A 26,462-nucleotide genomic window follows, 5' to 3' on the forward strand; every position below is an offset into this window, starting at 1 on the left:
AGGCCCAGCTGCCAGGGCTCGGCCAGCAGCTCATCAGCCAGCTGCTCGCGCAACTGCTCCAGCGAGCAGTCCGCGGCCAGCTGCAGGCCCACTGTGCGCCCGTCCAGCAACTTGACGAACAGCTGCATCTTTCAAACAAATTATAATACCAATGGCAAATGGCCGCAAAGACACTGCTCAAGACGGCCAGCACCAACGGGGCTTCGGCTCCAGTGCCCAGCGCATCCCTTCATCTCAGGGTCTGACCCCGGGGCCTGGCTCCTATGAGATCCCTGGATTCCTTCCCCAACCAGAAATTGTCATGGTCCGCAACCAGAGCACGAACTGGAAATGGTCAATAAACCAGTCAGTCACGCGGTTTTCCTTTCCAAGAGCATCCGAGGATTCCGAGAGGCAGCCCGTCTCCACCTGAGAGCAGCTAGCTAAGAAGCCCCGGCCCGTGTGATTCACACAAGCCAGAGCAGAAGTCGAGTGGTGACTACACAAAAAACAGCGTCAATCCCCTGCTCCAGGTTCAAGGACAGCCCGAGCACTGCGCCCGGGCAGTATGGAGTATGAAGGGCTGGCCGAAGCTAGTTCCAAAAAGGGCTTCCTTCGATTCAGCCAGATAAAGTCAGCCAAGCTCGCAGCCAGGTCCCATAACAACGTACCGGGGCCAGGCCACTATCTGAAAAGCGAGCCTGCGATCGGGAGGACAGCAGCGCCCTTCCTGTCGTCATGTCAGCGCAGCCTGACCGGATGCCGTGTGACCTCTCTGCAGAATGCTGCCACTCACGATTCCTGCTCCTCCAGCGACAGCGATTCCTCGGACTACAACCCCTCGGCGAGGACAACCCGGGCCAGGCGCCTACGAGCTAAGCACGGACATGTTGACCAAGACGCGCAACAAGAGGTACCGTGACTTCGGGGTCAGCAAGCGCCGGTTCGAGAAGAGCGAACAGCCCCTATCAGAAGGGGAGCACGAGGAGAGAGCCGAGGCCAAGAAGCGCAACAAAGTGCCTTTCAACTCGGCTGTGCCGCGGTTTTAAGACCCCGCCGTGAGCCCTTCGCCCGACTGCTTCCAGGACGGCCACATAAACAGCAGGATTTGGGCTGCTTCCAAGAACAAGCTCATCACGGGCTACCGAGGCATTTTGGGTCCAAGGCCGCGCGGTTCCGCTACCGGACAGAGAAGGTGCCGGGGCCCTGCGAGTACGACCCACTAACGACCGGAATACCACATGCTGCGGCCAGCAGCTTCGTGTCCAAGGTGAAACGATTCACGAAGCAGGAAGGAGCGACCGGCTCCTGGGACTATGACGTGGGCAAGGCGGATATCGGGGAGAAGCTGGCTTTCTACCTGGAGGAGAACGAGGGCGTAAAGAGGGCGCCTTTCAACCTGGAGCGCGAGAGATGGGCGGAACCCGACCCGAGCCAGCGGAGTTCGAGTTCAAAGGCAAGCGAGAGATGAAAAGGATGCGACGGGTGGCCGGGTTGCCATCGAGATCAAAAATTTCTTTTATTGAGCTGCTTTTTTATCGAAGAAGGAGATTTCATAGATTGAAGAGTGCCAGAGCCACAAACACTATGACGTCGGTCGTTTTTGGTGTCCTCTAGCCTGGTCATCGTACGCCAAATGAAGTATTGGTGATCGCCTCGACATAGTATTAGTAGTATTAGTAGAAAAAAGGACAAGGACAAGGAGATGATCGGATGATATATGTGGAAAATAGTTCTACACGCGCTGACTCTTAAAAGAACAAGAATAGGGATTTTAAGCCTCGATCATACGGACTTATTTCATGCTGCATATGCAGTTACCGACAGAATTAATATATGCCAAGACAACAGGGTAACCGAGTTATTAGCGTATCCTAAGCCACGCCCGATCATCCACTACAAAGATCATGTTGCCAATATTCCTGTATAATTAATTATGGAACCACGAGACATCGACAATTTATTTGAGCTTTACATTTCCCCTACCCATACACCACCAGGCATGAAGGAGAATAAGTAACAGAAGGGGCCTAATGTGATAACAAGTGATTTTGTTTGATCCAAAAAGAGGAGAAGCTTACCCACATAAGCTATGAAAATACGAGGCCTACCTAGTATTACCCAGTCAGTGAGACAGACGAGGAAGTTACCAATCATTGAACACAAATAATCATTTTGTATCTGTCAATGACTATTAGACTGCCTGTTAAATTGTCAGTCCCTTCTGACCGCAGCATAACAATAAAAACATCTTCGGGAAGTCGGAGTATGTTTAATAACATGGTCAGATTTAGGCCTTGCAAGTACCACCAGCGCACGACCGGAATGCCACATGCCGCGGGAAGCATCTTCATGTCCGAGGTGAGATAATCCGTGAAGCAGGAAGAGCGAAGGAGTGAAACAGTCGCCTTTCAATCTTGAGAGATGTCTGAACCCGGCTTATAATAATAAACAATGCTTGAATAGGATACATTCATCCTATACTAGGATATGGAGGAATTCAGACACAGATCCCCCTCAAATTCTTCGAGAGGTAGGAGTAAAAGGTTTAGCTTCTGAACTATGATGATGATGATGACTTTGAGTTACCTGATCATAAGGAGGCGATAAGTAGCCGCAAATAGTCACTGATGAGGAGCCCGCATTTATGAAATCGAGTCCAATCCTTAAGTGGTACCACCGACAGTTTTTAATCACGGACGATCGTTTATGAAAATTGAACAGATTGACCATCACGCCACTGTCATGGTATTTGGCTTCGGGGGGGCTTGATGATCGCACTCTCTGTTCAATTAATTAAATGTCGGTGATCATTCGCCCCGAAAATGCAGAGCTGTCCCACGACATTTACTGGTTCAAGAAGATGCACCCCGTGGTCATCGCCCAGCTAGGTGGCCAGGAGCTGCACACGGCCAAGAGTGTCAAGGCTGGCATCCGCCCCTTCTGGGAAGGCCAGGAACTTTAATTCCGCGCGGGCTCGGAGCTGATGGACTTCGAGATCAGGGAGTCAGACGAGACCTTGGGGGCGGGATCGCTGGTGCTGTCCAGCCTGGACCTGAAAACCAGGCCAACCCGAGCCCAGTCCTAGTCTAATCAGTTTGGGTGAACCTCACGAAAGATGGACGCTTCGAAGGCAAACTCTTCGTGCCGTAGAGTTCCGGCCACCCGCGGCGCAACCTATGCTCAGCTACGAGCAATACGCACTACCGCTGCCCGTGCCCGGCCCGGCGCTGCCGGCAAGACAACAGCGGGGACTACAGCATGCCCGGTGGCGATGGAGAACCCTCACGAGCCGAAGTTCTTCCCTGCGGCGTGCATGACTGCGAAGGTGGCGGTGGCAGATCCGCAGTGAGATCCGTAAAAAGTATAACCGATGATGGAGAAGAGCATCAAGGACATGCTGAGCAAGCAGCAGAAGGTCAGCAACGAGAAGCTCAAGCGCTGCCAGAGTTCGCGGAGGGGAGGACGGCCGGTGCCCGAGTGCTACCGAGCCAACACGCCAAGGAGGAGCTGGTCCTGGAGCACGTCATGGAGTTCAAGAAGCAGTTCCAGCTGGTCAACGACGAGGGCCGGAGATCTTCTTGTACCCCAAGAACGAGTGCGGGGTGTACAAGTTCCTGCCCACGACCATCCGCCCCACCAAGCTGGGCTTCCTCGAGTTGTACGACTACACAAGTGTGCCAGCCACATCGCCAACTACATCGCCTACGAGGAGCTGGACCCGCCCGACGAGTTCCCGCGGGTGATCCCTTCGCCGACCAACGTGGCGCGGTGGCAGAAGGGGGACTGCTTCGACATGAGCATCCTGCTGTGCTCGCTGCTGATCGGGGTGGGCTACAACGCCTTCTGCATCTACGGACTGGCGCTAAGGAGATCACCACCAAGAACGAGTCCCTCATGGAGTGCAAGTTCCTGAACGAGGGCTGATCGACGAGCAAGAGGAGTACGTACCCGAGGCGAGGACCTGTCCGACCTGTTCAAACCGCATCGAGCGGCGTCGCAAGATCGTCTCGGAGTCGAGGCGGGGGAGGAAGAGCGCAAGCACCACTACGAGGAGGAGGTGCGGCGGAAGGGGCTGGAGATTGACGACGACGAGCCGGACGAGCTGGCGCCGGATCTGTACCTGAACCGGCGGGTGCACTGCTGGGTTGTACCTGCGGAAAGGCAAGCGGGGAGTGGCTCGCGACCTGTTCATCGAGCCGACGACGGGGCGCATCTACGAGACGACGAACTCTGCCGTACATCGCGGTGGACGGCTGTTCAACAACTACAACTTCTGGATCCACATGTACCCCAAGCACGAGGTGAAGACCATCGTCCTCAACGGAGCTGTACTGCATGAGCTGGGAGTTCATCATGATCGACCCCTACATGTTCAAACATCAACGAGGAGACGAGGCCCACGAGCTGGGCTGGAGGAGAACCCCGCCGTCCGCCACGAGAAGGACGAGAACAAGGACTCAAGGAGTTCTCGGAAATCCTGGACATCCGCCGCCGTGGCCCCCCAAGATCTTCATCGACAAGGACGCCTTCATCCGCGGCACCCCCTACGGCGAGACCACCACCTTCTTCCAGAAGGTCAAGATCGAGCGCTACGCCCACTACTCGCAGGCCGGACGGGCTGGTCCAGAAGTTCACCATCTACGAGGACTTCAAGAAGCTGCGGGTCCAGGAGTTCCGGTACTTCTACGAGCACCGGTCCGACAAGCTGCAGGTGGTGCGGCGCTTCCCATGCAGTTCAAGACGATCGAGCAGTACCTGCCGGCAAGCCCAACAAACTGGAAGCAGTGCATCGAGATCGACCGCCGCATCCGCATCATCAAGTACTACACCAACCGCAACCTCGACGGCCTCATCAAGCGCGTCGAGCTGATCGGCGAGAAGACCACCGAGCACTACATCAACCGGGACGACCGGTGATCTACCGCAGCGTGCGGTACGACCCCGAGCACGCTATCGTGCAGGGCCGGGACGTCAGCTTCGAAAGCTACCACTACGCCGAGACCAACGACAAGGGCGACTTCACCAAGAAGCGCAAGGTCTTCATCAGCAAGATCACCCAGAAGTTCGAGAAGCACCCCCGCCGCCCCGCCGCAGAGCAGATCCAGAAGGTGCTCTTCGACTTCCTCAAGCAGAAGATCACCGTCACCTACCACCTCGAGGAGGGCGAGATCAACCCCCGTGTCCGCGAGTTCTCGAGGAAATCATCACCGGGTTCGCCAAGCCTGACGGGTCGGACAAGAAGGCTGACGACCCCCTGGTGCAGCTGGAGAACCAGCAGATCATCGACCTCGAGAAGCGCTGCCTGTCGGGCATCAAGTTCCAGGAGGACCAGTTCGAGTCCGAGATCAGCTACCGCCGGCTGGAGAGCGTGCAGCTGGAGAAGACTCTGTACGACAAGGCGCGGGACAAGTTCAAGGAGAACCTGAACCGCAAGGACGACGAGGACACGGAGAAGATGGACGAGAAACGACGAGCTGCGGCCCTACCTGGAGGAGCTGAAGCTGAACGTGCTGAGGCCCGAGCTGGGCTACGACGACGCCCTCAACATCAAGACCAAGATCATCAACAAGTACAAGGACCGCATCGTCGCCCGGGCGACCATCATCGAGCAGCGCCTCGACCAGAAGCACAAGGAGATGCAGACCCTCGAGGACGCGCACCTCAAGAAGCCTGACGACAAGGCCATCGCCGACAAACTGGCTGAGCTCCGCTTCAAGTGCGAGATCCTGGATGCCCGCTCCACCGCTTCGAGAGCATGGCCCTCAGAAGTTCAGGAGCTGGACAGCAAGCTCAGCAACGACCCTCGCCTTGCTGTCCTCCAGCGCCATTGACCCCATCTTAGTCACCCCAGTCTTCTCAGGATCGCTTCTAACTGCTGTCGCCGACTTTTGAGCCGAGACTCCTGGAACTGCAGCCGCGCTGTCTGCTGCGCCAGGGCTGTTGCTGCCAAGTCGCTTACATCCGGTCCCTCCTTCAATAGAGGCCGATAGCCTTTGGGCGAGAGCAGTCTGTGCCGCAGAGTCTCCCTTGAGCAGCTGGCCTTGGAGTGCCGGTAGGTCTAGTGGGTCTCCACTGCCTCGTGGATCGACCGTAAGGAGCTGACCTGCTACAGCTTTTGGTAAGCAATCCGGTCTTGCAGCCTCTTGCCAAGAGACTAGGGCAGTTAGGCCTCGTGAGCTGCTCCACGCGACAGTCCAGGCCATCGAGTCCCTGTTGCCCCGGCAAGAAAGGCTCTCCGTGGTGCTAAAGTTATTCTATTCCTTCATTAGCTTTGTAAGCAGGGCCATGTCTCGTCTCCTGTGTGAGCCTCTGCCTTTCGAAAGGGTAACTTGTTAGGCAGCCTCGGGCCAGCAAGCCAAGATTCGCTGGTTTTGATTTATCATGTCGCTGATGAGAACTGGGCAGCAGGTCGCCAGCAGCACTCTGGAGACCAAGCACGTCCACTACAGCAGCGAGATGCATAAGAGCTGCAGCCAGGCTGACATCGACTTGCTGGACCAGTCTTCGATCGAGCTGAGCCAGTCCTTCTCCAGCCAGGGCAGCAGCAAGTCCAACCATTCCTTCAGCAGCCGCGCCCAGCGAGCCGCCCACGAGCGCACCGAGACGGTCATTGACTGCAGTTCTGGCCAAGGAGGCCTAGATACGGGCCAAGCAGTCTCACCGCCAAAGCGTACGCTCTAGCCCCTAACCAAGAAGCACAACTCTTCCTCCTACGTTCGGGTCATCTCGCACATGTCGTCAGTCGAGCAGGTCGATGCCCGAGGCCGATCAGGCCGATCAGGCGCAGGAGGTGCGTACCTGCTGTTTGAATCGGCAAGGTTGTTAGCACATCAACAACTGTCTGCACCCGCTTCAGGGAGGGCCTCAAGCAGCAGCAAGATGCTGCCTACCACGGCGAGGGCGAGCGGCCATCCATCCGAGAAGTACCTTTTCGGAAAGTTACGAGGCAGCCCCGAAATCCCAACTTAAATCAGCTGGCCGTCCAGTCCCTCTTCCTTTCTGACAACTACTTCCGGGTGTGTGAGCTGAGCCAGGAGTAATACCTCCATGTTCGGAGGAAGTTGGCTGGCCACAAATTTAGTGACCGGGAATTCCCCGCCTCCCCTAAGGTTTTCTCTAGAGGGTGCACGGTCAGACGCGCTGACGAGTTTAAATTCCGACTATGGCGCTTTTTCGACGTGAGTGGCCTGGTGCCCGGCATTCTCGATGAGGCCTTCAGTCCGCCCTCGCGATGCTAACTCCCGCCCTCATTGTCAACCTGTTCGAAGACCAGACCCTCAACCCCCAAGGCTTTACTTCGTCAAAGTGTTCAAGGAGGCAGTATGGCGCTACACCCTTCTGGATGACTACCTGCCATTTGACAGCCAAACCGGGATCATCTTAAGTGCGGTCACCAAGTCTGCAGAGCTATGGCCTGCGCTCATCGAAAAGTGTATGATCAAGGTGTTTGGGAAACAACCCAGATCGGTCGAATTTTGGCTGACTGCCTGACGGGGGGCTTCGTCACTTGCCAGAAGCAGGTGTCGCAGCTTTCCGATGACTTGCTGGTGGCGGCCAACCTTCCGCTGAAGCCAGTGAGATCGGGCTTAGTCCAATCACCACTACCAACTGGTTTCCCTCGACAGAGGGAGGCGACCGTCCGCAATCCGTTCGGCTGGCCTTCAAAAGAATTCAACCGGGGACTGGAGCTAAAGCTCAAGGAGGCCTAGCTACCCCGCTACTTCACGAAGTTGTGGTCTGCAGGTTGTTCGGAGGACACTCCAGTAGCAGGCAGGTGGACTTACCGCCTCATGCGGTATGGGTTGGAAGAGTAACCTTTGCCTTGTTTGTGAGGGCGGTTGGTAGCAGAGGGAGGTGGACTGCAGAGTTGACGGACAGCAGATCGGGTCGACAGGCCAGCTTACTGGATAAGGAGCGAGAGTGGAAGTGAAGCTGCAGGGGGGCGCGCGGGGCGGTCGGGCGTACCTGCAGGCAGTGTCGGGCGGGGCCTAGCGGCCAACGTTCGTTAGGAACGGGCGTGATGATCTGTGATTTAAATGGAATCAGAGGCGAGGACGGGCGAACAGCCGGAGGAGCAGGAGTTCGATCGGGACGAGTTCTTCGGGATAAACATACTGCTCTACAAGCGGGAGAAGGAGAAGGGGCTGCCTAAGATCGAGGAGGGGGCGGCAAGACGTAGCCTGCTTACAAGTGGAACCGACTTTGTGCTGCTGCCGCGCAACCCTGAGTTCCTGGCCACGAGCTAGCCCCCGTAGCCCCTGAACGTGCCAAAAGAGACGATCCTGATGGACTCGCTGAAACGCGAGGCCGAGCGATACATCTACCCGGACTCGCTGCTGAACCGGCTGGTGTACGAGTCGGTGGACCCCTCTCCGTTCACGAAGGACCTGGACCCAGCGACGTACGGGCTGGACCGGCTGCCCTACTACCTGCCCGAGAGCAAGGAGGACACCACGCTGGTGTTCGAGTCGCGGTTCGAGTCGGGCAACCTGCGGCGGGTGGTGCAGCTGAGCGACTTCGAGTACAACCTGATCCTGCGGACGGACTACATGACGAACTGCCACACGCAGTGGTACTACTTCTCGGTGGCGAACGTGCGGAAGGACGTGCCGTACCGGTTCGACATCATCAACCTCAACAAGGTGGACTCGCTCTACAACGAGGGGATGAAGATCTGTGCTACTCGGAGAAGCGGGCGCGGCTGAAGAAGCAGGGCTGGTACCGGTCCGGCTACGAGATCTGCTACTTCTGCAACAGCCTCAAGAAGAAGAACGGCACCTTCTTCTACTCGCTGACCTTCCAGATGAAGTTCGAGTACGACTGCGACACGGTCTACATGGCCCACTGCTACCCCCTACACCTACACCCAGCTGCAGCGGTTCCTCCGGGGCTGGAGGTGGACCCCCACAAGAAGGCCGCTACCAGCGCAAGACCCTCTGCCAGACGATCGCGGGCAACAACTGCGACTACGTGGTGATCGGGGACTTCAACAACGGCCGGGAGAAGAAGGGCATCTTCCTGACGAGCCGGGTGCACCCGGGCGAGAGCATGAGCAGCTACCTGATCGAGTACATCATCGAGTTCCTGGTCAGCAACAACCCCACCGCCCGCGTGCTGCGCGAGAACTTCATCTTCAAGATCGTGCCCATGCTGAACATCGACGGGGTGATCACGGCAACTCCCGGTGCAACCTGGCCTCGGTCGACCTCAACCGCAAGTGGCTCGAGCCCAGCAAGAAGTACCACCCCACCATCTACCACACCAAGCAGCTCATCCGCAAGACCAAGGAGGAGCGCGAGCTGCTCATCTACTGCGACTTCCACGGCCACTCCGCAAGAAGAACATCTTCCTCTACGGCTGCTCCGGCCGCGACCCCGCCACCGCGAGATGATCTTCCCTCTCCTCCTCCGCAACAATTCGTCCGTCTTCAGCTACAAGGACTGCTCCTTCGCCATCCAGAAGGACCGCGAGGGCACTGCCCGCATCGCCCTCTGGAAGGACCTCTCCATCCAGAACTGCTACACCCTCGAGCTCTCCTTCTGTGGCGCGGACTTCGGCGATCGTAGTATTTGCATTTCAACATCGACCAGTTCCGCGAAATCGCACAGGCTTCTGCCAGTCCGTCCTCGAGCTCTACGACCCCGACCAGGCCAAGGTCCGTCAGGCCAGCGAGGAGCTGGAGCGGCTACTGCAGAAGATCGACCGTGTAGACGACGACAAGAAAAGCGACGGGACGACTCAGACTTCTCAAACGAGGACCCGAAAGACGGCCTGCCAGAGAAGGAGGGGAAGGCGACAACGGGCATCTAGTTCGCCCAGCGCAACCTGCAGATAAAGAAGAAGGGCTGAACCTGCCCCTCAAGAAGAAGAAATGATCGATCGATAGTGATAATAATGGATATCGACAAGTTCATCGCGCAGGTCAAGAAGTGTGCGCCCCTCGAGGAGAGGGAGGTTAAGCTCGTCTGCGAGCGAGCTAAGGAGATCCTTGCCGAGGAGCCCAATGTCGCCCTCGTCCGCGCCCCCGTCACTGTCTGCGGAGACACCCACGGGCAGTTCCACGACCTCATCGAGCTGTTCTGCATCGGAGGCGAGCTGCCGGTAACACGCTGACCAGGGCACCAACTACTTGTTCATGGGCGACTACGTGGACCGCGGTATGAACAGTGTCGAGACCCTCACGCTGGTGCTGCTGCTAAAGATCAAGCACCCGTGCAGGCTGACCCTCCTGCGGGGCAACCACTAGAACCGCGAGATCAATCGCACCTACGGGTTCTACGACGAGTGCCTCAAGAAGTATGGCAACGAGAACGTCTGGCGCCTGTTCGCAGAGGTGTTCCAGTACCTGCCGCTCGCCGCCCTCGTGGAGAACGAGTTCTTCTGCCTGCATGGGGGGCTCAGTCCGACCATCCAGAAGATCGACGACATCCAGTTCATCAACCGCATCCAGGACGTGCCCACGACGGCGCCATGTGCGACCTGCTCTGGTCAGACCCCGACGACACCAAGGCGGGTTTCGGGATTTCGCCCCGCGGCTGCGGGTGGATCTGGGGGCCGGACGCGACAGACTCCTTCACTCGGGCGAACAAGCTGCGGATGATCTGCAGGGCGCACCAGCTAGTGATCCCGGGCTACCAGTACTGCACCAGGACAAATGCATCACCGTGTTTTCCGCGCCGAACTACTGCTACCGATGCGGGAACGAGGCGAGCATAATGGAGATCGACGAGGCGCTCAACCTGCACAACCTGCAGTACGACCCTGCGCCCCGCCCAACGAGCCGCACACCACCCACCCGCGTGCCGGACTATTTCATGTGACAGGCAGCAGATTTAACCTTCACCCACTAAATTCTTTACAATTAAATTGCAGATAAACTATCGCTTGAACATCGTCCTCCCAGTCCACCTCGCTATCTGACTTGTCTACTTTCGCTACTCTAACTAACAAATCGACAACTTTCAGGTGCAGGCCGACTGGCGATGGCCTCTCCCAAATCCACGCTTATGGACTTGCAAACCTAACTCCGCCAAACTTGATCAATTAGCAACTACACACCAGGGAGGTTCTGAACACATCACACCTCAGAACCCATCATGGGCTGTTCTTCAATCTCCCTCTCCTACTTGAACCATTCCAGAGCAAGATCACTTCTCGCAGGGTTAGCCAAACATTGAAAACACTAACCCGTATAGCCGATGAACTAGGACAGTCCCTCATAAAGACCCCCGCGCAGCGTAACTTAGAGGGGTTCCTTCAGCGCGAATGATCCCTCCACGACCAAGCATCGATATGATTGTGTTTAAGCCATTTGGTAGAACCATGACAGGCATAAAGCCATCTTAATAAATTGTGTTAAAGGGCAGGAGAGCGACGAGAATTAAGATGATAAAACCATGACAAGCATCCAACCAGCTTAATGAAACCTACATAAATAGATAAACTGATCGATAACAGTAAGGTTATAAAGGTTTGAACAAGCAAGGCCGGTGCTATGGCATTCCGCGGTGAGATCGCGAGCACTGCTACATGAGAGTGGCGCTAGCAGAACAGCCACATATGATTAGGATTAATTGAAGTGGCAACGGCAGGCATACAAAAACAATAATAATATGCCCCCAAGAAGCCCAAGAAGGAGGTCGAGCCCGAGGACGAGTACACTCCGCTCTCGGGGGCGGACCTGCAGGCCACCCTCCGCCTCAAGAAGGAGAAGGTCACCGACATCCGCACCAAGCGCAACTACATCCAGCAGGACCGCGACAAGGTGGAGGAGTTCTACCTCAACACTGCCAGGAAATCGAGGCCACCAACACCGAGGTACTGAACAAGGAATCCGAGATGGAGGAGCTGGAGTCCAACCACCGCGTGGAGGTGAAGGTGTACCTGCAGCGCGTGAAGCACCTGGAATACGAGCTGGAGCGGACGGACATCGACATCGAGCGGGACGGGAACGAGGCCAAGCTGCGGGAAAAGCAGTACTTCGACCGGCGCACCGAGAAGATGAAGGAGGAAAAGAAGCTCTTCAAGGAGAACTATGGAAAATTCGAGAAGAACTACATCCTCACCTCCGACGACCTGGAGAAGGAGCAGCGCCTGGCCGAGGAGGTCAACCGCAAGGAGAACAAGAGCATCCTCCAGGAGCTCGAGCACAAGTACCAGACCCGCTACGAGCGCCTGGTCGAGGACCTCGAGCTCAAGTTCAAAGTCGACCAGCACGAGCTCGAGGAGCGCAAGAACCTGCACATCAACGAGTTGGTGCGGAACTTCGAAGAGGCCTTCGCGAACCTCAAGGCCTACAACAACGAAACCACATCCGACAAACCTGCGGCTGATCAAGGAGCATCGCGGCCGAAATGAAGAAGCTCAACGAGCAGGTCGCCAACACCAAGCGCCTCATCGCCGAGCTGACCGAGAGCAACAAAAACGAAAAGGGCCCGCTCGAGCGACTCCGCAAGAAGAAGGCTGACAAGATGCTCAAGCTCAAGTACTTCGAGAAAGAGAAGAACAGTCTCCAGAACTACAAGAGCAAGCTCCACGTCCTCAAGGAAAAGCGCCTCCGCCTTCACAAGGAGCGCAAGGACCTGGATGACGAGATCGACCGGCTGGAGCAGGTCAAGCAGACCTCGAGGTCAAGTTCGCCAAAATGACCTCCGAGGTCAAGAAGCACGCCGAGCTGAAGAACGTGATCCTGAACCAGCGGCTGGAGAGCCTGGCCGAAAAGCTCGAGGAGAAGGAAGTCAACATGACCCGCATCACCCAGATCAGCCCCATCGACCCGGCGCAGTCGAAGACATCCGCAGGAAGGTCTACCAGTAGCTCGAGGAGAAGAACGCCACCATCCGCAACCTCCAGTACACGATCCACCACGCCACCAAGGCCTACAACGACGCCATCCGCGTCTACGAGACCAAGCTCGTCGAGTTCGGCATCCCCGAGGAGGAGCTGGGCTTCCAGCCCCTCGAGACGCCCACCTCGACCATGCCGGCCGGGCTGGTCGCTTCCTGACCGACATTTATCATTTCATGACCGAAAACCTGTGCGTTGTGGTCCGAGTGCGGCCCTTCGTGGACTACGAGCTGCAGCGCAAGGCCCGCGCTGTGCTCTCCTTGAGGGATGACCACCTGGTCCGCCTCGAGAAGGAGGGAGAGGACCCTCGCGAGTTTTACTTCGACTTCGCCTTTCTGGGCGACAGTCGGCAGGACGAGATCTACGAGAAAACGGCATTCCGGCTGGTCTAGAGCACAGCCCAGGGCTTCAACACCACAGTGTTCGCCTACGGACAGACGGGCTGCGGAAAATCTTTCACCATGATCGGCGACCTGTCGGACCCAGCCGCCATGGGCATCATTCCGAGGGCCTTCCAACACTTCGTGGATATCGTAGAGACAGACTAGAAGAAGGTCCTGGTGCACGTGTCTTTTATCGAGATCTACAATGAAGAGATCAAGGATTTGCTGGCCCAGTAGGTGCCTCGTCGGGAGCTGAAGGAGAACCCTGAGCGCGGGGTGTTTGTGAAGGATCTGCTGACCGTGCCAGTGCGGTCGGTCCCGGAGATGCTGCAGCAGATGCGCGGGCGACGGGCACCGAGCCACAGCCGCGACCCGGATGAACGAGCACTCCTCGCGCTCGCACTGCATCTTCACCATCTACTACGAAAGCATCGAGCAGACCGAGCGTGGTGAGCTGGTAAAGGTAGGGAAAATGAATCTGGTCGACCTGGCCGGTTCGGAACGCCAGAGCAAGACTGGTGCGGAGGGGGACCGGCTGAAGGAGGCCAACAAGATCAACCTGTCCCTGACTGCCCTCGGAAATGTCATCAGTGCCCTAGTCGAGCGCAAAAAGCACGTGCCCTTCAGGGACTCGAAGCTGACCCGCCTGCTCCAGGACTCGCTGGGCGGCAACTCAAAGACCCTGATGATCGCAGCCTGCTCGCCAGCGGACTACAACTTCGACTAGACCCTGTCGACCCTGCGCTACGCCTCCCGGGCGCGCAAGATCACAAACAAGCCCAAAGTCAACGAAGACCCAAAGTAGGCCCTCATCAAGGAGTATGCGACTGAAATCGAGAGGCTTAGGAAGCTGCTGCAGGAGCGGGAAGGGGACGGCCCTGGCCTGGCAGTGCAGCCGCCCGAGGGGCAGGAGCTGGAGGACGACCACGCCCTGTAGCTGCAGTAGGAGAGGAGGCGCAACGCATAGCTCAAGGAGCAGCTTGACCAGCTGCGCAAGATCAACGTCGAAAAATCTGGTCAGCTAGTCAGCTCCCCTGCCGGGACCAGCGAAAATAGCAGTAGCGCAAGGCCCAGCATTTGTAGCATCAGCTGCGGGAGCAGCACGAGCAAGAACTAGCCCGGCTGCGGGAGCAGATGGAGGACCTGTAGCATTCAGAGAGCAAGCGCCACAGCCAGTTGATCTCAGAGTTCAAGCGGCTCAAGCGCGAGAACGAGCTGCTGCTCTACCAGCAGGACAGCATCAACAAGACCTATGCCGAGGGCGTCGAGGACCTCTAGTGCGAAAATGACTTTTTGAGGCAGGCGCTGGCCTGCCTGCTCTCGGAGGAGCAGCTGGTCACGATTCGGGCGAGGGCCAGGCCCATCATGGCCGAAAAGGTGCAGGAGGACGGTTCAGTCGTAGAAAAGGTCAGGCGTTACGAAGTGCGCCCCTTCTATCTCATCGAGTAGGGCAAGGTCCACTTCCCGAAACTGAGCCAGGAGGCCAGTCTCGAGCTGTGTCGCAGCAAGATGAGTCACTTCGGAGTGGCAGAGACCAAACCTCGCGCTTTCAGATGGCCAAGACCAGCTCCCGCAGTCACCTGTACCGCAGCGAAAAGTCACAGAGGAGCCCCGCCAGAACCTGCAGGTGCGGGAAGGCCGCAAGGTCAAGCTCGACAGTCTGCAGGTGGACCACGACATCTCCGACACGCGCTCGGATGACCGCCCCCGTTCAGGCCGGAGACAGTACCTTCCGCCGATGTGATGATGATCAGTAGGCCACCCCGAAGACGGTGACCAGAGCACTGAGGTGCAGGTAGTCCCGTTGGATGATGATCCTGCCGTCTAACTCGCTGTCCCAGTAGTACGACCCCCCGCTGCCTAGCTCGCAGTCCCGCCGTTCCAGCACCACGCAGTTCACCACGAACTTGAAGTTCGGATTCGACTGCAGCCGGCTCACAATACCGTCGCAGATCAGGTTGATCCAGCGCCCCGCCTCTTCAGCCGCGAAGGTCTTTTTCTCGAGCACTGCGTCCATCGACTGCTGCGCCACCCTCCGGGCGAATTCCTCCAGCTCTGAGAAATTCACGGCTTCCTTCAAAGCTGCATCCATGATCAAAAAATACTCACTGGGGCACGGCTGTCATCGGCCGCTTGATCGCGGTGCCCGGCCGCACGCCCCTCGGCCTGCTCTGCAGCTAGCTGCGGCCTGTCCCCGGCCTCTCAGAAGGCTGTTGAAGCCGTCTTGTCGAAGGCCGCCTTCTGGAGGAGCTCTGCGTTCTGCTCTCCAGCTTGATACTGGCGCCGGCCACGCCGATGTGGCGCAGGTCGGGCGTGCTGGTACAGAGAGTGAGCCTGGGCCTGCTTCGCTGGAGGGCACGGCCCGTGAAGTTCGAGTAGGTGTTCTTTCTGGGGCTGCCTGGCCGGATCAGTTCGAATGGAATTCCGTCGAAGCTGTCTCTCGGACTGAATGTTTTTTTAGGGGCAGGGAAAGACGGTTTCACTAGGGTCGGAAGCAGGCTCGGTGCCGCCGCATGATCCGGTCATGGCTGGCCTGCAGTCTCTCGAGGCTGGGTCTGTGAAGTCCTTCCTATTCTGAAATCCGCCCCAGGATTTGAAGATACCTGGCGGGCGTGAGGGCCTTGACAGGCTGGACCTTAACAAGCCCATCTTTGGGCACCTCACAGGAGAAGTGGCTGTTGATGAGGCTGGGGCCTTGCTGGATGACCTGGCGGACGAGGGCCTGCTCAGCAGGTCAGGGGCGTGGGCAGGCACGTCAATGAACTCATACTTGCGAGCGATGCTATCCTTGAGAGCATGATCCAGGCGGAAGGCGGAGTCCCTATGTTGCATTTTTAATATTCGATGAATCGATTGCAGTCCCCGGCCAAGCTGCTGCGGGAGCAGCTGGCGGTGTTCTACGGGTGGCTGTGGCCCAAGTCCCGCCAGCTGAGGCGCCAGCGGCTCTTCCAGTACAAGGACGTCTGCCTTTTCGCGCTGTCGATGGTTGGATTATTCCTCTTCAGCAGCAGCATCGAGAGCATGCTGCTGCTCGACCTCACCGAACTCAAAAAAATGGGCTTGCCCGCCATCCCGGCGCAGTGACCGTGCAATCGATCAATCTATCATATTCATTTGCATCCATCGCACGGGAAGATGAAGAAGTTATCGTCCAGGACTTCCCTCCGCTCGATCTGCACCAGCCGCTTCAACAAGTCGTTGGAAACCGAGGTCGGGATCCGCGAGTCCTTCTTGTAGTCGGGATGCGACGTTATGAAGTTTCGCATCCACCGGGCCAGTGTCAGCTTCTCGCCAGACAGCTTAGCTCGCAGGTACTCATCCACCCGCGAGAGGTTTTTGAGCAGCCGGTCATCCTGCAGCGAGGTGTGCTGCGCCTGGAGATCTACTCCTCGATGGTGGTGAACAGTCCCGAAAACTCTCCCTTTCCGAACATGATTTCATGCAGGGTCAGCTCGCGGATGACCGGCGGCCCCTTCTGGTCGTAGTTGACCCTAAAGAAGAACTTCTCCTTGACGGCGGCATCCATGCGCCGCGCCCGCTCGAAGTTCAGGTCGGTGTATGAGATCGGCAGGTAGAAGTTGAGGGAGTCGTCGGTGTCCTCGATGATCTTGATGAAGTAGGTTAGGAAGATAGTGAGGATGGCGTTTTCATCGGCAGTCGCCTGGATCTCGGTCGTGCGGAACTCCACCCGCCAGCCGATCGGGCTGGTCAGGCTTGGCGGTGGCTTGAACCGCACGTTGTTCCAGTTGGTGCTGTTCAGATGCTCGAAGATCAAGCTCGTGTCTTCTCCCTCCTGCAGCAGTCCTTCGTAGAGGATTATGAAGTCCCGCATTGTCAGGAATCCCAGGTGCTTCTCAAGACGATCGTCCAGCTCGACGCCCTTTTCGAGGGCCCTGGCTCGGGCGTACTCCATGACGTCGGAGTTGAGCGGTAAGGCCACGTCGCCGTATTCGGGCAGGTTCCAGGGCACGGTGCTGAGGTACTGGCTGATCGAGCTGTACCGACTTTTGGGGATGTAGGACGGACTACCAGGGCTACGTTCTTCGGAGGTGCGATCATCCACCGAGGCAGCGATGATGTCCCAGCGCGTGTCAGTGCCGAGTAGCTTGCCTTTCGCGAAGGGTGTGCCTGCCGAAATTGCCATGAAAAAAGGGGAAAGGATGGACAGTTGGTCGTAGAGGTAACGAGCGTGGTCCAAGTTCTTGGTAAGGTAGGTGGTCTGCAAGCAGCACATACCCATCCCGAAAGCCATCGCGTCCATGTGCACTTCCCTCGGGAAGGGCTCATCCTAGTTTGCCTCCGCCGTGTGCTCGTCCAAGAAAATTGGCATCCTGATCTATACGTTTTACCCCCGACGCTCCCGAATGTTCTTGGTCAGCGTAGGGAACCTCGGATGCAGAGAGATGATCCGGTCGTCGATGTACTTGCTGTTGGCGACGGCGGTCTCCCTGTCAGGAGCAGGCTCGGCCCCCATGAAAGGCATGGCGGGAATGCTAATCACCTTGCAGGGCAGCTTTCGAAATTCAGAGTACCTTTCCGACATGGATTTCATGACGTCACAGATGATGTCGACAGCCAGGTAGGGCCGCCTGGGGATGGTCTCAACCATCCAGCGGCCATATTCGGGCATGAGGTCAACTGCACTCTCCGGCATCTTATCGGGGCAGAACAGACGAGGCGGGTCCAGCAGGATCATGTGTGCCTATATTTCGTCGCCCCAGACCAGGGTCTTGTGATCGTGATTTTCCCACTTTTTGAATGCCTTCAACAGAGTAAGAAACTGATCGACCAGCCTCAGCTTCAGGCGTTCTTGATGCTCCTTCATCTCAGCAGTAGTCATAACTTTTCCCAAGTCCCCCAAATATCCCATATAATTATAATTCCTTAAACATTCCTGCCTTAAATTTATCACCCCACGTCTGTCGATCTTTCTTACCCGCCCCATCCCGCCGCATAACCTTCGGCCACCTGATTCTAGATTACTTTCCATAATCAAGAGAGTTAGTTTGCAATTACACGTGTTATTAATCAAAATGAATGGCAGCTTTGGATTCCTGCTGGCTGTGTTGATGGCCCAGGTGGTGGTTTGCCTCCTGGCAGCTACCAATAGCAGCACTGTTGATGTCCGACTCCGGTAGTACTTTGACGTGGTAGTCGAATTCTCAGCCGAACAGGATGAAAAATCCCTGGCCGAACTAGACCACCTCCTATCCTCTCTGGGCCTGTAAATACTTGTCACCCACCACCCTTAGACCAACTCCTCCACCCAACACTCCCTCAATCTGCTCTTCAAACACAAAGACCGATCTTACTAAGAGCCGCCCTCTCACCAGACAATCAAGTAGGTGATCGAGGCGGAGCTTAACCTACGAGTACAGACCATAGAGGGCAAGGAGGAGTACGATCGAGTCTTGGGGCACACCGAGCCAAGGGCGATCTTCGTGTTCAAGGAGGAACAACATTTTGGTGAGGGCAATCTGACTGCATTGGTGAAGTCACAGCTTCTGCAGGCGAGGGGGATTCATTCAGTATACTTGGTTGACATCAGCCATACAGACGAGGAGAGAGCTACCCTTCTCCTCCACGGGTTTGGAAGAGTAGCCCCCTTCATAGGTGACATTGCCGAGCAGGACTAAATCACAGAATACATCAGATCTGAAACCCTGCCGACTGTGGTCAGGCTGACCCCCGATAATTACTTGGAGGCTATTGCCGCCAACCCCTGGGCCTTGATCGTCTTCAACCGCACTTATGACGAGGCTTTCCAACAGCAGTTCGCGATAGCAGCATAGCAAAATCGATTCGAAGCCTTGCGCTACCGAAGAGTCAGGTTCCTCATAGCCGACGACCCTGTAGTCCGACAGATGTTGTCCGAACTGACCGTCCAGGAGTACGACTCTCTTGATCGATACCTTCTGGTCGTCAGTTTCGCGACCGGTCAGATGCAACGATTCATTGCGAATGTCTCTACAAGTGAGCAGATTCTGATGAGGCTCTAGGACTGCTGGTTTAACCGATGCGACAGAATTTTGTTGACAGAGGAGCCTAAAGATGAAAAGGCCGGAGACTTTGAGGTGCTGGTCGGGAAGAATGTGGAGCCGACAATCAGACGGGCAAACCACTCTTATCTCCTCTATGTGTGGGACTCGCGAGAGGCAGGCAGCAGCCGGCTGAAAAGAGCCTTGCAAAAGTTTTGGGGGACGGTGGGCGATTAATTGAAAGGCAAGCAAGTCAGTCTAGGCATGTTCGACGTGGCCAAGAACGAATCGCCATTCGTCTACATAACACAAACCCCGCAGCTAATCCTTTTCTACCTCGAGGAAGGGAAGATGACCAAGAACTACTTCCGTGGTCAGCACTCCTAAGACGAGATCGCTAATTTCATGAGGCTGCACAGACCAGTCTTGTTTCCGGATCTGCCTGAACAGGAGATCCTGGCACTCGGATGACTTTAGTAATATATTGAATTATGGAGACCGCAAAGGAAAGCCGGCAGGAGCGGATTGCGAGGCTGCGCTTGCAACGGGAGCAATAATAATAAGAGATTGAAGTGTTGCGAGCCGGTTTGACGAGCAAAGAGCCGATACACAGTGCACGAACAGAAAATAAATAAACTGTCAAGGTCATCGCTGTCGATCCTGCTGCAGAGCCATAATCAATTCCGGAGCAGCAGCTTAAGCCCCCTGAAGACTTATGTAGGCCAGTATTTCAACTCCGCGCCAACCGGAAATAAGAAAAGCTTAGATCCGAGCTACGCAAAAAGATAACAAAAGTAGAGACCGAAAAAAGAAAGAAACAGGAGGTCCGACAGATGATCCTGGACACCGAAAAGGCAGACCAGCATTTCTCATCCGACTAGGACTCCTGCTGCGAACTCAATGACCTGCCAGACGACACTGACTGTCCCGCCGACTACGAACTGTAGTACGAAAGGTGGAAGATAAGATAGATTGCCAGACTCAAAAGAGACTACGAAAGGTAGACCAGGCTGCAGCGTTAGGCCGCAGAGAACGAAAGGCGAAGGGCACTTACAGATGAGTAGCGGCTGCTTTAGAACAAGGTGTTGGGATCTGGCCAGGTCAGACCAGCAAGACCAAGTATGTGTTCATGCAGAAGTACTACCACCGAGGGGCCTTCTACCAAGACGATGACCCGATCTACAAGCGAGATTATAACCTGCCGACGCCACTCGAGATGCGGGATTTGGAGACAGCCCCTCGCATCCTCCAGAAGCGGAGAGGGGACTTCGGCAAGAAGGGACAAAGCAAGTACACTCACCTGTCCAACGAGGACACCAGCAGAGGGATGCAACATCCATCTGAAGAAATAAATTCCTTCTTCAAAAGAAAGCAAGGGGGACACAAATTTTGATTGCTAGATGAATGGTGACTCAGAAAATAATGAATTCCACTGATTAATGGGAGGTACTATTACTCAGATTGAATACGGCATCCCTCATCGAACTAACGAGTGAATTGAACAAGTACAAAGCATTGTTCATGAGGGAATTTGATGCAATATTGATGGTTAATGTTGTTGTTCCTGCAGTCGTATTTATCTGTGCTTCCACATAAATAAAATTGATGGAGCCGATCGTGCTTAGCGATTCAGATTAGGCGAGTGAACCATAGCCTGTTTTCATTGTACCCTAGAGCCGTCCAGAAATTGTACAGCTCGATCCTGAAAGGTAAAGCACTCCAGTAATAATGTAGCGCTAAAAAACAATCTTTGATGTTGAATAGATTCTGTCGTCGATCAAACTCGAACAAACAAAGAGCTAGGAATTTAGTTCTTTTGTAACTTCGGTCAATATCCTATTTCCAATTATGGAACTACTGCCGTAAGAATTAGCATAAGACTTTGAAATAATTGAGATTGATCCATATTAGCTTATTTAGAGACAATAGATTCCCTGTCTTTAGTTAACAAACTAGCCTGTTGCCGTAGTAATTCACGCTGATCATTACAATATTGGAATAAAATAACTAATAAAATAAAAATTTCCATCCATAACCAAAACCATATATTTCGGATAAGTATAGTAGTCAATGTTCTGCTAAGATGTTTTATCTCTTACCCATTCAAATTAGTTTATCTTTTATTTACCAAAGGGATGCCTTATACTATGGTGTTTACCGAAATACAGATCAGACGTCTTACAAAATAAACGTAAACTATCGGCCAAACATCAAATATTTTAAATTTTCAAATAAAAATTTTCAAATATTAATGTTTTAGTAATATAAGATCGAGTACCAGTATATTCTTTAAAGAAATTCCTATAAAGTAATCAAAGCATTGAATACGTATTTCTTATGGTAAGTATGACTTTATCAAAAGCTTAAATTTAGGAAAAATTTTCCGAAATATAAAATATTATTGTTGTAAAGTCATGCACTGAAATTGCAGATGAAATTTAGCGAAGGGCCTTGAAAAATAATTTCCGTTTTGCTTTTTAAATCATTAACTAGCAAGGAAATAATTTTTTTTAAAGCAGATTTATCTACTAGTACATGGCTAGATAAATAGATTCATAATAAGAAGATAAGAAGAATTTCATGTAAATTTTTTCGCCTTAACAGCGAATCAGAATATAAAATTACCTTTCATAATCTACTTTTACAAATTTATATAAATAAGAATTTTACTTTTTTTTACAAACTAATAAACAAGTTATTGCAATTAATGGATGATTCAATGTTTATTATAAAATCTTTGAAATATCCTTATAGAATGCTAACAAATGAGATTAAAAGAAAGCCACTTGAAATGAAAAAGTATAAAAGACTCTATCGTGGTACTTATATCAACCAATTATAATTACAGACATTAAAAATAGGTTCAATTATACAAACAAAAAGCTTTTTTTCAACATCATAAGATAAATAAATTGCTGCTCAAAATATTTTTTTTATTAATTGCTTAATTACTATTTAAATTGAGCAGGATTAAAAATGTTAAGGATATTAAATTGGTGGTGGATAAAAGGAAATATTATTGAATCCTTTAAATTTATTTGTAGTAATCAATATTTAAAATGAAGGGAAAAAAAAATATTTACAAGTGAAGCTAATCAATGAATACTTAAAAGTGTTTGAAAAATAAAATTTATTCTCCGATTCTCTTTATGCTAATTTTGATTATTTTAAAAAACAATTCGTGATTTATAAAACAATAAAATATTTGGACAAATCTAAATTATATTTCATTAAAAGATGTTAAGAATTAAATCAAATTCACTGGAAATAATAATAATTTTTAATTGCCTATCCATTTTGGTTAGAAATTTTAACATACTAAAAATAAAAATAAATTCAATCATCATAAAATCCATAATTTTCTATTACCTTATCTTAAAAAATAATGTAATATCTTATTAGAACTGAAAGTTAGAGGAAATTAATATACTCACCAGATATTAAAATTATATAACGTAAGAAAATTTTCGAAAGTATAATTGACTATTCTTTTTTGGATAGTCTCACTGATGGAAGTTTGGAATAATAAATAATAAACTGCATAAAAGCATAATCTGCTAGTAAATTTTGCTTTTTAAGCAATGATTTTGAAAAGGGTTGTTAATAACTTTAAACAATAATCAATTTTTGTTTAAAGCATAAACTAAATAGTTTTTAATATAACGTTTTACTAATGATTTTTATTAATAAAAATAAAAGTCCTATTCCAACTATTCTAATGGCTTTAGAATTTATAGATTACGATTACGCCTTAATTTATGTAAATATCTTTAAAGGAGTATAGATAAATAAAAGACCAAGATAAAGTTAAATATAATATCGATAGGAACGGCATAAATCTTTTTATTAGGAAATGGTTAAAAGATTATGTTAACGTTGTTTTTTTTATTTACTAAAACCACACTTATATAAACTTTTATTAAAAAGGCTAAACTTTAAATTTTAAAAAAGATTCAGTTTGTCGAATTGGGATATTCCATAATAAATTGCCAAAAAATAGATCTATTGGATGCATGAGAAAAACCTTTAATTGCTTTAAAAAATAAAAGCACCATTTACTAAGATTTATATACTTCTTACGGATGCAATCATGAAAATTAATACATAAACATTAGATTATGTAATTAAATTTACAGAATGTTTTTAAGCATCTTAGTGGTTGTACATATTCCGTCTAATGTATTACTTTAGCTACAGAGAATATCTTTCAATAATATCGACACCACTCTCTTAAAATAATGTCAAGAAAGTTTATTAAACATCCTTTTTAATATAAAAAAAATATGAAAATGTTAAAAAGTCTTTGTAATTTAAAAAACTATTTTAAACATTTTCTGTTAAACAAATTGAGTCATTGAGTCTAATAATATTCTTCCACAGATATAGATAAAAGGTTAAAGTATTTGAATTTAATAAGGAAAGAAATTATATTACACGCATGTACTAACATAAATGCTGAAAGCAATAAGTAATAATTAAGACGGTGTTTTATATTATTTTCGGGGTTTTTCTACTCATAAAATGTAAAGTATGTTAAAAAAGTCGATAAGTAATTGGAACAATAGTTTTTGGATATATATTCAGGACAAATAAGTGACTAATGGATACACTTTAAACCCACAAATACAATCATTATTGACCAAATCAATTAATGACTCTAAAACATCTTGTAAAGAATTGTTTTCTGTGTCATATAGATGAAGTGATTATATTTGAATGACGGACAGCCTGGACCCCTCTCTTTTGAAACTGTACGAGCCTTTGCGGAAGGTGGGCAGCGGCGCTTACGGGCACGTCTTCAGGGTCCAGGACCGTAAGACCAAATAAACCTTCGCCCTTAAGAAGATTTTCGACGCATTCCAGCACAGCACTGACGCACAGCGCACATACCGCGAGATCATGTTCCTCCAAGAGATCTCCCACCCCAACATCGTGCGCCTGCACAAAACCTTCCGCGCGCGAAACGGCAAGGACGTTTACATGCTCTTCGAGTTCATGGAGGCAGACCTCTACCGCGCCCTGCACGACCGCATCCTCGAAGAAGTTCACCACCGCTTTATCGCCTACCAACTCTTCAAGGCCATCCACTATCTCCACTCAGGCGAGGTCATCCATCGTGACATCAAGCCCTCCAACGTCCTGCTCAACGCGGAATGCACTGCCAAGCTTTGCGACTTCGGGTTGGTGCGCTCTCTGACACAGTGCAACCAGAGCTAGGCGGTCATGACCGAACATCTCGCGACCCGATGGTACCGTGCCCCGGAAATCCTTTTGGGAAGTCAATCTTATGGCCGCGGCGTTGACATCTGGTCTCTCGGCTGCATCCTGGCTGAATTTTACCATGGTGGCAAGCCCCTATTCCCTGGCAACTCGACTGTCGAGCAACTCGAAACTCATCATCGCTGTCCTGGGCCAGCCGTCTGCCCAAGACGTCGCGGATATCGGGGCAAAGGCAGCCGAACAAGTGCTGGCAGGGTTATTAACACCCGAACGGAAAAGGCTCAGTGACCTGCTGCCTAGTGCCCCGCCAGACGCTATTGAGATCATCCGGGCAATGCTCAGTTTCAGCCCGCTAAAACGGCCGAGCGCACAGTCACTGCTGCGCTCGGCCTTCGTGAGCCGCTTCCGCAACGAAAAAGATGAGCTAATTTGCAAGGAGCCGATCCGAGTGCCAGTGCACGACAGCGTCAAGCTGGGGCTCAAGGAGTATCGCAATCTGATTTACGAAAGCGCGGACCGCAGCCGGCTAACCGAGCGCGAGCTGCTGCGAGAGGAGCGAAGCACCCGCTGCGAGTTCACAGTAAGGAAGCACGTTTTCCGAGGCGAAGAGAGGCGGCACGGCGTATATAAGCGCAAGCAGACCCTGGAGAAGTAGAGGCACAGCTTCAAAGATCTGATAAAGGGGGATGAATGGGCGTACGCGGGGCTGAGCAGATCTAGCCACATGCTCAAGACGAACTACCTGCCCCGGCAGTCCCGAGGCAGCCTCAAGAAGTTGATCTGAATACGCTCTGCTCAATGGTGCATCCCCGATTCCATCAGTATCTGGTGCCTCTCGTCCTACCGCTTCTAGAGCTACAGCCACTTGGGCTTTTCGAACAGCAGCCGGAACACCACCATCCCTGCGCAGCCCATCCCCAGCAAGGCGTAGGCCGCGTCGGGGTAGGCCAGCACCCTCAGGCGCTTGCAGAGCATGGCCACGCGTATGAGCAGGATGGCAGAGTCCAGCATGTTGAACCTCAGCTTGCGGCGCTGCTTGAGCAGGCGCCGTGCGAGGGGGTAGTTGTAGGTGCTGCGCTTGAGGAGGGCCTTGGTCTGGCGCAGGCCTGCATCGCACTGTGCAATCTTGTCAGCCCGTCGGTAGAAAAGCACTAGCAGGAAGATCGCTCGGAACAGGCTCTTTAGCGTGGACAGGATGTCCTTCCAGTCCTTGATGGGCTCTTTATCCCAGTCGAGCAGCCCCGTCCACAGCAGCCAGAGCATGTTGTCCAGCAGGTTGGTGGCCATGCTGCCCAGCGTCGACAGCGCGCTGCTCGCCCGGTAGAGAAGAGGCTTTGAACCTTCATCCATGATCTTGCGGATTTTTGGGCACGCCTTCCGCAAACTTCAGGATCTTAAAGATTTTGCGGCCGTTCTTGAGGGCATTCCTGAGCTGCAGCAGCTTGTAGAGCAGAGGCTGCCCGCCCGCCCCGCCCGCCGCCACCCACAAGTCACAGAAGTATTGCACAAACGCGCACACCTTGTCCCTGCCCTTGCAGGTCTTCATCAGCAGGGCGATGTCGCTGATGCGGACGACCACCCGGCCCGAGTAGCTGACCGTGCGGCGGATCTGCTCATTGAGGGTGGCGGCCAGGTCAGTGACCGAGTCGAACAGGGATTCCCGGGACCTCCTCTTCATCGGCTATCGGTAATGCCAAGCTCAACAATTGACAGTTCACCGCATCATCACTTTGAAGAGGATTATCCGTCCGTCCTCGGCCACCCCTGCCCCGTAGTCCAGTGACTCGCAGAACACGAACAGGCCCATCCGGATGGCCGCCGCCTGCGTGCGGTCCCCTCTTAGGACCACCAGCTGGTTGCTGCTCTTCTGTTGGATCACCCACCCGTCCCGCACCTTCAGCACCCGGTGGAACTCCTTCACCTCACTCACATGGAGGTCATTGATGACCAAGTAGCACTCGTCCTGCTCGGGCTCGAGAGCCACCCTGCGAAGCCTGCTGGAGCGGGTCAGCAGCATCAGAAGCTGTCCATCGAACCCCGCCCAGAACAGCCC

At 52.8% G+C, this 26,462-nt stretch overlaps 3 protein-coding genes and 1 pseudogene across 3 annotated transcripts; all 4 read left to right on the forward strand.

The window, feature by feature from the left end:
• Positions 1-8,018: 8,018 nt before the first annotated feature.
• On the forward strand, positions 8,019-10,802 carry LOC127594878 (cytosolic carboxypeptidase 2-like; annotated as a pseudogene).
• Positions 10,803-11,802: 1,000 nt separating this feature from the next.
• Positions 11,803-12,987, forward strand: LOC127594879 (uncharacterized). The gene is given in 4 exon segments (XM_052056633.1): positions 11,803-12,309; positions 12,357-12,593; positions 12,638-12,758; positions 12,761-12,987. Coding segments are annotated over 4 exon segments (1,074 nt in total). The 5' UTR covers positions 11,803-11,820.
• A 17-nt stretch (positions 12,988-13,004) lies between these two features.
• LOC127594880 (kinesin-II 95 kDa subunit-like) lies at positions 13,005-14,148 on the forward strand. The gene is given in 2 exon segments (XM_052056634.1): positions 13,005-13,549; positions 13,551-14,148. Coding segments are annotated over 2 exon segments (1,143 nt in total).
• A 9,757-nt stretch (positions 14,149-23,905) lies between these two features.
• LOC127594881 (extracellular signal-regulated kinase 2-like) lies at positions 23,906-25,064 on the forward strand. Its single transcript, XM_052056635.1, is given in 2 exon segments — positions 23,906-24,580; positions 24,582-25,064. Coding segments are annotated over 2 exon segments (1,158 nt in total).
• Positions 25,065-26,462: the final 1,398 nt, after the last annotated feature.

The sequence above is a fragment of the Hippocampus zosterae genome, unplaced genomic scaffold (assembly GCF_025434085.1).
Source record: "Hippocampus zosterae strain Florida unplaced genomic scaffold, ASM2543408v3 HiC_scaffold_297, whole genome shotgun sequence".
Taxonomy (NCBI): domain Eukaryota; kingdom Metazoa; phylum Chordata; class Actinopteri; order Syngnathiformes; family Syngnathidae; genus Hippocampus; species Hippocampus zosterae.